We start from the raw sequence: 12,313 nt of genomic DNA on the forward strand, positions 1-12,313 counted from the left end.
TATGACATAGTTCTCTTGTATATATTTTTCATTTGTATTATATGTTTTTATATATTTTTGTGAATTTTCTATGTAATTATTTCTATATTATTAGATTTTATATGATTTTCTGTATATTATCTGATAATATTCTGAGTAGTTATGCATGCTTGTATATTAGTCTGTAATTTTCTAGGTGCTCATACACTCCCCTGTAATATTCTCTAAGCATTTAGATAATTATTTGTATTTATTTTGTATTTTTCAAAATTAATTAAGCATAAATAATTGAGTTTAAGTTAATTCATTTTATTGAATTAAAGTTAAATTCATAAATATTTATATTTAATTAAAATTGAAATTTACAAAATATTCGTGTAATATATATTATTGTTGTTTTCTTATAGGTTTTTGATTTTAAATGCAAAATATTTTATCTTTTAAAATAATCAAAAATCATATTAATATTATTTGTTTTTCAGCAGACAATGGCATTGTCTACAGGTTGGCTCGGCAAGACAATTAAATTGTCTTGCTGAACTAGTTTTTGCCTGTTTTTCAAACAACTCGGCAAGACAATCCCATTGTCTTACCGAGTCTGCCATTAGTCACCTCACGTATCAGTAAGACAATTCAAATTGTCTTACTGACACTTCAAATTGTCTGCCTTCACGAATCTCGGCAAGACAATTCATATTGTCTTCCCGAGACCCCTCCTCCTTTGTCTTACTGTGCGCGCATATATATACTAACAAGACATTCCTAACAAGACAATTGAATTGTCTTGCTCGCACACTTCATCTTCCCCAACTCCGTTCACCATTCTTTTTCAAGTTTTGCGTGTAAAACTTGCTGTGTTAACTATTTTCAAGCCTTGCAGCTTGCTGGTTACATGATTATTGCTTGATTCGATCTCGAAGTGCTGCCCATTTCTCGTCAAAATCGTACTCGGTGATCTCGATTTGTTCTGTGCTCCTCGTCGGTTCTTGGACTCGAAGAACTTGGTGTGCCGTCTGCCTTTGTGGATTTCCGAACCGTGGGTTCGTCTTTGCAGCCATTGAGATCTTTGATTTAGGGCTTAGTTTGGTGCTTGTTTGAATTGGGGTTCTTGATATTTAAGGGGCTGTTTGGCTTGGATTATTTGGAGTTTATTAGACTTTAAGCCTAAGGACACGTTTGCCTTAGTGTGGATTATTTGGAGTTTAGATTATTTGATTTGGAAGTGCCATTTAAATTAATTAACTTTTAATTCGATATTATTCTAATATTTCGAATTATTAATTAATTAATCAATTTTAATTATTAATTGAACTTTGCGAGATAATTGAGAATTAACATTTTATTTGAAAATTTCTCGCTTAATTCAATTTTTAATTATTAAAAAAAAATGGCCGGAGAATTTGAGATTGCTGAGACCAATTATTGTGCTAACCTGAACTTCGAGGATTGTTCTGATAGATTCAAGAAGTGGATCCGTTTCCTGACTCAACAAAGCCTCGTCAGTACTGCACTAACTGCTGATATTCCCATACAAGTACAACCACTCTTCGACTTCTACTCCAATGCCGTCAACTCAACAACTCTCGAGAATTATAAGTTGATTGGTGATCTGCCAAATGGACGAAGAATTGTTATAACTGTCGATGATGTGAACCGGATTCTAGGGTTTCCAAGGAACAACTTTCAAGTGGAACCAACCAGTGCTGAAATTACTCAATTCTTCCAAGACATCCACTACCAGGGACAGATTTTTCTTCCGAGAATGTCTAAAAGCAAATTGAAGGCTGAATGGGATGTCTTCTTCGATACCTTGGCAAAGGTATTTGCTCCAACTACAAGGCAGAATTTTCACAACATATCTTCTATGCTTCAAATCTTTGGATTCTCTGTGGCTTATAATCGTCGAATTAACTTCGGGAAGATATTACTAAAGGAGATTATCAGAAAAATGGGTTCTGTCTCTCAGAGATCCATTCATGACAATGACAAGGTTGAGTGTCACTTTCCAAGATTCTTAATGCTATTCTTAAGTGACAAGATGAATGATGCAGATAGAGCCATGTACGTTGATTCTGCAGTGGTGCCCATTCTAAGAACTTGCACCAAGATTCAATCAAGACTTGCTAATCAAAAGAAGCATGAAAGTGTGCCTCTTGTTGTGACTCCCTACATGTTGGAACAGTTTAATGTTCCCTTTCAACCTGTCCAAGTTCCTCAGCCTCTACAACAACAACAATATCAACCTGATCAACAACAACCAGCTCAACCTGAACTTCAAGAAGAACAACATCAAGAACAATCCCCTCCTCAAAACTTCCAACCACTTCAACTCCTTCAAGACTATCAATCATCCAGCCAATCCTCACAATACTCTCCATACAACCCTCCTTACAACTCACCACAACAATCACCTCACCAATCATCATACAACTCTCCTCAACTATCTCCAAACCAATCCACTCCACATTACAACTTCTTCCCAGACCAACAAGCCTCCATCATTCCTTCTCAGTCTGAACCAACACCTTCACCTACACATCTACATACCATTCCTCCACCACAATCCACCTCTCAGCCTCTGCCTGCTGATTCTGCTATCAATCCAGAGCTACAGGACTTCAGGACAGATTTACAGGTAGCTCAGGTACTTTCTAATCTCACTGATACCTTTAATATTGATATTGCAGATTTTGATTGTGATATTGGATTTGATTTCCAGACTCCCAGCATTGAACCTGTAAACACCCAGGTTCATAACCCAGCTGACGTTTTCATTTCAACAACTGATTCTTCGTCAAACACATCAACCGACACTACTCATACACCAGTTGTTCGAAAGGTAGCCCGGAAACGGAGTGGGAGTGCAATTCTGAGAGAACCCGCAGCTCTGTCTCATAAGAAGCAAAGGGTGGCAGAACCGGAGACAACTGCAGCCGCATCCATTTCCTCCCAAAAGGATCTGGACACTGACATGGTAAATATACAGTCTCTAGATTCATTCTCTCCACAGAATGCATTTATTGAAATTGGCCGTCCGACCGCGGTATCCTGTAAAGAGTCAAGCACACAACTAGCACTCACGCTAGTTGAACCTTTGTCTTTTAATTCTTCACTTAGAGAGAGCACAGATATTCAAAAATTGTCATATGAAAAACTTTCTGATCACTCTTTCTTTTTGGATCAGGCTATACTTGGCAACCTGCAAGTACATCTGCCTTCACAGGCATCTGAAGGACAATTTGTTCCTTCACAACCTTCAGTTCCATCTCAGGGAACTATGTTTGTATATACAGGTACTGGTGACGGTGTGACAAACACGAGTGAAATCAGGCAAACACCGAGCGAAACACATGCACGAGAGGATAGTGATAAATCTTTGAGTGTTCGTGAGGTGAGTGCACACACCAACACTGATCTGCTACAGGAACAATTGGCTAGTCTGAAAGCTGAGATTTCAAGGTTGAATGCTGAGAATGCCAGATTCAGAAGTGGAGAGTTGGTGACTCTACAGGAAAAGGTTGTTGATCCTTCATATTCTTCTCTCAAACAGGAATTAGATGCTCATGTCAAGGGTATTCACTCTAGGATGGACAAGTTTGATCAATCTCAGGAGCTCTGTCTGACAAAGCTTGGAAACTTGGAGCAAACTCTGGCTCAAGTTATTCATCACTTAAAGCTTAATCCGTCAACAGCTCAGTCTACTCCAGAGGATCCCTCAACTAAGGGGGAGAAGGATAAGGAAGATAAGGATGACAAAGATGATCACAGCAATGCTGATGCTGGTGATAGGAGTAATAAGGATGATGCTGACAGGAGTGACAAGGGTGGAGAAAGAGCAAGTGGCAAAGAATCTTCTGAAGCTGATAAAAGCTATAAAAGGTCTAAAGGCAAAGAACCATTACATCAATCTGAAAATGTCTTCAACACTGACAATTATGATGATTATCCCAAAGACATGGATGATGATGACGTATTCGATGCTACCTATCGTCAGGCTGAAGAAGAAGGTAAATTTGATGAAAGCTATTTGTTTCAGGAAGAACCTGTTGATCCTGAACACGAGGAGAATGTCAGGAAGTTCAAAGCAGAAAATGAAGCCAGGAAGCGTAAGCTTCGTGATTATCAGAAACTTCTGGAAGACAAGTTGATCATAGAGGAACAAATCAAGATTGAAAAGCAGAAAATCTATGATGCTGCGATCAAGCAGAAGAATCTTGAGATTAAAAGAAAAGAAGGAAAAGGCTGGGACATTGCTAGAAGAATATTCAATGGACCTCAAAGGGAAACTTTCGATGATAGGAAGTTCTTATCTCTGATCTATGATCTTCGAGAGGTGAACCCTGATGAGGATGTTTTTATGCATGCCTTTGCCTTAGAACTGGAATATGTAACTGTTGCTGTTAGGGGACTGCTAGAAGAATGGGAGCTGATTGTCTACACACAGAGGAATGGTTCATTCAGACTATCTGTCGAATTTCTCAAATCATTCTCTGTATCTGAGCTCTGGGTACTTCGCAACAAAGTCAAGCGTTGCTCCAACTTGAATGAACTTCTTCGTGACAAACTGTTGGATTGTGCTGTTTTCAACAGTCCTCAGGTTGTTAAGAACCCATACTGTGTCAAGTTCGTTCACTTGGAAATCCTCTGCACTGTCTATCTAAATGAAGAGGCTTTGCCAAAGTACCCTGCCAAACGTCTGGCTCTAGCATCCACCTTACTAAGGACCAAGGGCTTCGCATCTAAAGCCAAGTCTGATGCTGATGATGTAATCTCATCCTACTGCACTCGAAGAAATATTTCTCAATACTTTCGGAGGATGAAGGGTGTAACAAAATCTCTGCCATCTGACTTCCGTGAAGACCCTGTGGAACTGGAAGTACTTCACCAGCTAGCTCTGGCTCGTGAAAGAAAGAAGCGTGGAGAATCCACTACAGCTGAAGAGCCTACTCAGAATGAGCCTTCTACTCCAATTATTCACTATTCAGATGCTGAAGAAGGAGAAGTCACTCGTTCTGAGTGAATAGATTGATTAGGATATTTGTTAGATATGTTCAAGGAACATCCTTTTGTATTCTATTTATGATCATGGTTTAATGTTTAATGCAAGCCATAAACTTTTGCTATTTACATTCCATTGTTTAAATCTTTGTCTTATCTGATTAGTTGAGTTATCCTCTAGGAAATTTGCATGTTATGTTAACAAACAAATAGGGGGAGATTGAAAGGCATATGTTCAGCCTATTTGTATTTAAAGAGGTACAACTCAACTCAGATCAGAAAGCTCAGTAAATAGCAAGTCATCGGAATCAGTACGAAGAACGTCAAATGATTTATGGAAATCATATGTCAGATAAGTTCCAGGATGCTGCTGCACGCCACTGAAAGAAGTTCATTAATATGTTCAAGCCTCAGTGCACAAATAATCTTTTGTGGCACGTCCAGGAGTTCAGAAGACATAAAGTTTCTATACTTTATTTCATCAGAAGATTCCATTTAATGAAGATGTACGTACAAGACGAAGACTCGACGAACTAACCAAATTCTTATTGTTTATATGACGAAGAATATTTGATTTAACTAGATACAGATGAACCAGACAGTACATCTGTGTATCAGTTATTCAAATTAAATATTTGAAGTCAAGCAGAAGTGGTAGTTCGTTCGTTCGACAAATCAAGAAGAAGTTATTAAAGTTTAAAGAAGACAGGATGCAGTTCTACTGAAGATTGGGTGATTAATATATTTAATAGACTATTATTTCACTTCTCAAATAGTTATATTAATTATGTAATTTATTTATTAAATTAATTCACTCTCGAATTAATTTAATTTATGAATTTATATGATTAACTTAATTAAGTGAATAATTTTCTATTTTATATTTACTACATTATTACTTCTTTTTATCATCAAAACCACCCAGCAAGACAATCTGTGATTGTCTTGCCGAACTGCCCACTTGGAATGAAATCAGTGTGCAAGACAATCCAGTTGTCTTGTCTTGCCGAGTGTTTCAATGGTGTGCAAGACAATTCAACTGAATTGTCTTGCCGAAGGACTTGTGTGGCAGCAAGACAATCCTGTTGTCTTGTCTTGCCGAGAGTCTCACTTTCTGCAAGACAATCCAGTTGTCTTGTCTTGCCGAATGCAAGAAGGTGTGCAAGACAATCTCCAATTGTCTTGCCGTTTGTAGTGTTTGTCTTTCTGACAAAGAGATTGTCATACCTTCCCTTCTGATTGTCTTTCTGACTTGATTAAAGCTTGGTAGACAATCTGTGATTGTCTTTCCTTGCCTTGATTTGTCTTGCCCAAGCCTAGATTGTCATACCCTCTTAGTATTTGTCTTGTCTTGTGTTTGTCTTGCATGTACAATGCTTTGCCTATAAATATGGCATTCATTCTTCATTTCTAAGTGTTCATCACTTTGTAAATCAAAGCATTTGTAAAGCTTTCAAGTTGTTCGTAACTTGCTTGATCGTTATATCCACAGTTTTCTGTGCTTTGATAACCCGGTTGTTTTAATCACTAAATCTAGAATATACCCTGTCGAATTTATTCTACGAACTTTAGTGGACATTAAAACTGAACCATTTTAATTATATAACGACTTCAAACATTGTTATATTAATTAATTATAATCTGATTAACAAGTTATATTCAATCAGATTCACTTCCGCGATTATTTTGTAACGATTGTATTCAACCCCCCCCCCCCTTCTACAATCGTATCTGGACCTAACAGTCGGCCGAGTATGACTCTAGTTTCCCAGACACCTTCAAAACGTGCTGGGAAATCATAATAGGGGAGTTAGGCTCCCAAATCGAAGGGGTTACTTTGGAGAGGTTCCCCGTTCCTCCGATCCCGGGGAAGGCGTCGTCTTCCCCCGTCGACCTCGAGGAGACGGAGTTCGGGGACTTCCATCCAAATGACACCTATCTTTAGCTATGTAAAGAATCAAGTCTAAAACGTAGTTTTAGTTTGGAGGGGTAGAGCCCTTTAGATAGTAGTCTCAAAAGTAGAGACTTGATGGAAGTATAATTTCATGTATCAAAGATCTCATAGAAGTTGGTCTCTCAGCTGGAGATAAGATAAAACTCTTATCTTGATGTTATCAATATTTATCTAGAATTCCTGGATAATTATCCTTGAGGAATCAGAAGTGCTATAGAACTGATAAAGTTTTTGGAGTCCCGTGATTAGATTTTTAATGGGCTTCAAGTCCAATTAAATTTCCTTTTAAGATCCATATATGTTTTGGTCCGGACCTTTATCGGGCCTATACAACTTCCCATGAATTTAATTGGTATTCAGGCCTTTATTAATCGGGCTGTCATATCTAGGGGTCATAAATAATTCTTTAATTATTTGAACCCCTATCACTAATATTTATGAGAAAAGTGTATTTTGTGTATCTATATTTTAGGTTTAATCACACTTGCAATATTGTATTTCAAAATCCTACAATTACGATATTACTATTCAAGATTTTCGATAATTTGTGTACTTACGTCAAGTATCACTAAAGACTTTGAGTTTATAGGTATATAAAGGATAATAATATTAAGAATACAGTATTGCAAGTATTATAAAGTTGAAAGTTTTTTTTTTGTCAGGTATAAAGTTAGAAGTTTAAATACACAAACTACTCTTAAATTATGTCTATTTATATTTTAACCCCAAGCTGTTAGCAGTATCTAACAGGAACAGACAACGAAGAAAAGTCTTGAGACGTAGTATTACAAATACAAAATTTTGAATTATAATATTATAAATGACGCAAAATTCAAAATACATATAGATAGAACACACTCTTCCCGTATTTTATTAGAACTATTTTTCCAATGGTGTGTCTATAAACACACAATAAGCATAAAAAAATTTATGAGTTTACTTTGTTTTGATTGGCTTACATTCTTTAATAATGATGAAATCCTTGCATTCAGAACAACCACACCAATCAAAATACATCAAATTCATAGATTTTAATGTTTAATATGATGTCAGGACTCAGGACCCATAAGACAAAGAATTGTTAAAAATTTAGAATGCGATATTATTTCAAAAAAAATGAGTAATTTGTCAGCACAGCACTCGTATGCTAAAGGGTGAAGGATGAAGTAGTCGTATTATCACAGCACATGCTACTTCAATCATTTCTTCCTTTCTTGGATTCGCTCGGCTCTCTCATTCATTTCTTAAAGCCTCCCTCACTCTCAAATTTCTAAAAAACCTGTTGAATTCAATGGCCTCAGAAACAAAATCAAAACAAATATCAACAATGCTAAGACAAGGCTTCATCTCAGATTCGTATCTCTACACTTCCAAGATGTCCCATTCACCTTCTCCTCCCCAGTCTCCATTCCGGGTCAGCCCGACCCACAACCCGACCCGTCCCAGCACTACCCTCTTGGAGATGATGTCCGCAGAACAGGCTCGCGATTCCAAGCAACCCCACGAGACTCGCCGGGGTGTTCAAGAAAGGGTGGCCAAGGCATTGGAGCACGCGCCGTTCAAGAATCCAGGCGCGTGGGGTTTAGGGTATGGGGATGTGAAGCTGACGGTGACGGCGCGTGATGGGTTTAAGGTGAGTATGGATGTGCACAGGAGTGTCTTGTCGGGTCGGAGTAGGTTCTTTGAGGACAAGTTGATGAGGAGTGGCGCTGCGGCGGTGGTGGAGATATGTGATTGTGATGATGTTGAGGTTTATGTAGAGACTGTTGTGTTGATGTATTGTGAGGATTTGAAGAGGAGGTTAAATGGTGCCAATGTCTCCAAAATCCTCGGTGTTTTGAAGGTACTTATGATTTGAAGACTTCTCCTGCATTTGCTATTTGCTACTACCTTTTAACTTGCCTGTGAAAATCGAGGTTTTTTGATTCCATGTTTATATTGGCTAGCTATTGATACAAGTGGATATTGTTGTAATGCAATGTAGGCTAACTAATGCTCTGTTTGGTTGGCCTGAATGGAATGAGTTTCGGAGAGAATGGAATGGTCCATTCAGCCCATCAAAAAATTTTGTTGTTTGGTTGGGCCAAAGGAATGGAATGGTCCATTCTTTAAATCATTCCATTCTGGACCGGCAGTATACAACCTATTCTCGAACAAAACAGAGGGACAGCTCCATTCCATTCTCTTCTCTGCTCCCGCACAAAATCAACATATACAAAAACTGTCCGTTGTATCCATGTCCGGCGATTCTCAGCGAGCTTCGAACTCTACCGAATCTGCAATCATCAACGAATATGTTTCGTTTTCATTGATCTACCATAATCAACGATTCTTAACATTTTCAAACCTCAATCTATCTAAATAAACAGGTTTGATTTCCATCTATTTAAATTTATTCATTATTCTTGCTAATTTATGTGCTTTTATGTCGATTGATTTCGATAAATCATTTGTCAATCTAGCTAATTTATGTGATTTCGGTGTATGGATGTGCCTAGGGCAGTTGCTCATTTCGGATTAGATGCTTGTGTTTCACCATGTGTATTACGTGTTTGATGAAATGCCTCTTAGAACAATGAGAATTGCCTGTGCTTGATTTATTCTCTGATGGAGTATGTGTCAGTAGGCCGATACAGAGAATGTGTTAAGCTAGATAATTTGTGAATTTTTGCATGTTAAAATACTTGCAAAGTGAATCTACAGGAGGTCCACAGGGGCTCTTATAATCAAGGATTCTATTTTTAACTATATGATTGCTTATATTCACAAGTATATTTGTGTTATGTTTTAGACAAGGCTGATGCCATGTTTGGCTGTGGGTTTGGTCCTGATTTTCATAGGTTTCTTGACTCTAATTTTTAAATTTTGGTGGTACTAAATTGTATGGAAGTCCATTCATTTATATTGTCCTAACTGATATGCCAGAGAAATTGTAATGGGGGTCTAATCCGGATTCATTACCTTTTAAAACTGATTTTTTTAATCCAACATTTCTGTTATGCTAGCTCAGATGGTTTATTATAATGGTTTCTGTGAATTGCCTAGCTGATTTCTGTTATGCAAAATTTGAGCTTTATTATAATGGTTTGCTGGAGCTTCATCTTGTTAACATAAGGGAAACATAAGAATAATTAGGCCTAAATCTTTCTTAGCAGTTGCTGTGTCGACTCAACTTAGGATGTAATCTGAACCTTATTTTACGGATTTTACTCTATTAGATGATCTAATTTGGCGGGTTTGTGCTTATGGCAGAGAAACCTGAGCCTGTTGAGGATAAGGATGCTGAAGGTGGTTCTGTTAACAGAGGTAAGACACCGGAACTGATTAAGAAAATTGTGATTAATTGCACAGGAGATAGCTTTGTTGGGTGGCTTTTTATCTTGGTTAATTCATATAAATCTGCGTTGCTGAGTTCATATGATTTATCATTATGTGTCCTGAGTTCATATGATTTTATGTTGTTGAGGTGCTGCAGATTTTATAAAATTATAGTTTTATCTGATATTCTGTTCTTTGCCAAGTAGAATCTTCATCTGTTGCTATTTTAGTCATCAGGAGCACACACTTTTGACGAACTTCTCATCCTGGTTTTCTACAATCTCTCTTGTGTTATTTAGATCATGTTGTGACACTCTAAATTATTTACTCTGCTATTTTGTTCGTTGATTGCTGTCACAAGGTTCTACATTATAGAAAATTAATGTTTACTTTTGAATATGTCTTAATTTATATATATGATGACCAAACTGTTGGACTGATAATCTCACTCTCGACTGGCTAGTTAAAGTTAAACCAAACTCTTGTCATTAGAGTCCTTGTACTCCTGTATTCTTTATAAGTTTCTGGTGTGTACAAATATATATTTTACAAAGCATTTGCACTTGGTTTATTTTTGACCATTATTGTCGTATCATCTAGTGTTGCACATACACACTTACCTTTCATCTTTTACATGGGGCTGTATTGTAATGACTCACTTTTTGTCACTGTAGATGCCATTTCATGCACTAAAAACGTGATACCTGGTCTATCTGAGCACTCGAAAAATGCATCTTAGACTCTGCAGTTTTGTCAATGTGGACTAACAAAGTTTCCTGTCAAGTTCTTTACTCTGCAGTTCATTCAATTTCTGAATTTTGGCTAAACTACTAAATTTGTTCGCAGCCAGATCTGAACCTGCATCTTTAGACTGAATGCGGCTTCATCTTAAATTTCTGATATTGTTCAGAGTGCTTTATTCCCTGATGCTGGCTTGGAAAGTGGACTTGGTCATGCTGGAGAAGTGGGAGGGCTAGTAATAGTTCGGAATCTTGACCTCTTCTTGGAGAATTTTTGTATTTTATTTGTAAATTATGAAGGAGAATTAGTAGTGGCCAAAGTTTGGATTTTTTTTGTAAATTTTTAATATTTATTATAGTTGATTAAGTTACTACTAATTTGTGTAATGAAATGTGAAGTATGCTATTGACATGAAATTAATCCATTTGTCTATTTGATTTATAAATTCTGAAAGTTAAAATTTTATATGAAAAAAATTTGATAAAAAAATAATTAATTACCATTCCATTCCTTTGAGTAACCAAACAACTCAAATGAATGGAATGGTTCATTCCATTCCAATCATAAAAAAATGAACCAAACAACAGTTTTGAATTGATCATTCCATTCAACCTTCTTTCCATTCTCTCACCATTCCATTCCTAATCTCATTCCATTCTTAACAAATTTCATTCCTCCCAACCAAACACAACATTGGAACCTTTGAACGGTTGGTTCGTTATTAAGCTCGATTGGTGATAAATTTTGTTCGTGAAAAAATTGAATTGATTCGAATAATATTTTTATTAAAAAATAATTATATAAATTTTTAAATTTTAATGCATAAAAAAAGGAATAATGAAATGTAATATTTTCGTTTCATTTATGATATTTTCTTAAAATAATTAAATAAATAAATCCTACTCCCTCCGTCCCCCTGAGTTATATACATTGGGGGACGGGGACGCGGCACGGACTTTAATGCTCTTGTAAAGTATAGTTCTATAACTTATTTTTAGGATTTTTCTTTTCTGAATAAAAGTTTGAATGTTATATTTTTATTCAGAAAAAGAAAATATTAAAAATAAGTTATAGAACTATATTTTATAAGAGCATTGAAGTGCGTGTCGAGCAGTGAAAAAGAAACGTATAGAATTAAATGGGACAGAGGGAGTAATATTTTTGTAACATAAAAAAAACTTGAAAAAAATATAACATTGTTGTGAGAGTAATTGATACAACACTCCCAGAACCATATAACACAATTGTAGGGATATCTGTTACAACTACGAGAATCACGGCTAGCTCTTAGGGGCTACCGTTAATATAAACTAAAGAAAAACA

At 36.5% G+C, this 12,313-nt stretch overlaps 1 protein-coding gene across 3 annotated transcripts; it reads left to right on the top strand.

Moving 5' to 3' along the window:
- The first annotated feature begins 8,067 nt into the window (after positions 1 to 8,067).
- On the top strand, positions 8,068 to 11,435 carry LOC108205950 (BTB/POZ domain-containing protein At5g60050). Of its 3 annotated transcripts, none has more exons than XM_064087044.1 (4): positions 8,068 to 8,774; positions 8,916 to 9,300; positions 10,184 to 10,237; positions 11,096 to 11,435. In XM_064087044.1, the coding sequence occupies exons 1-2, from the start codon at positions 8,223 to 8,225 to the stop codon at positions 8,922 to 8,924; spliced, it is 561 nt and encodes a 186-aa protein (XP_063943114.1). In that variant the 5' UTR covers positions 8,068 to 8,222; the 3' UTR covers positions 8,925 to 9,300; positions 10,184 to 10,237; positions 11,096 to 11,435. The 3 variants fall into 3 exon arrangements, with proteins under 3 accessions (XP_063943114.1, XP_063943115.1, XP_063943116.1); XM_064087045.1 differs by having other exon boundaries at positions 11,100 to 11,435; XM_064087046.1 differs by lacking the exon at positions 11,096 to 11,435 and adding an exon at positions 10,924 to 11,067.
- Positions 11,436 to 12,313: the final 878 nt, after the last annotated feature.

The sequence above is a fragment of the Daucus carota genome, chromosome 2 (assembly GCF_001625215.2).
Source record: "Daucus carota subsp. sativus chromosome 2, DH1 v3.0, whole genome shotgun sequence".
NCBI lineage: Eukaryota > Viridiplantae > Streptophyta > Magnoliopsida > Apiales > Apiaceae > Daucus > Daucus carota.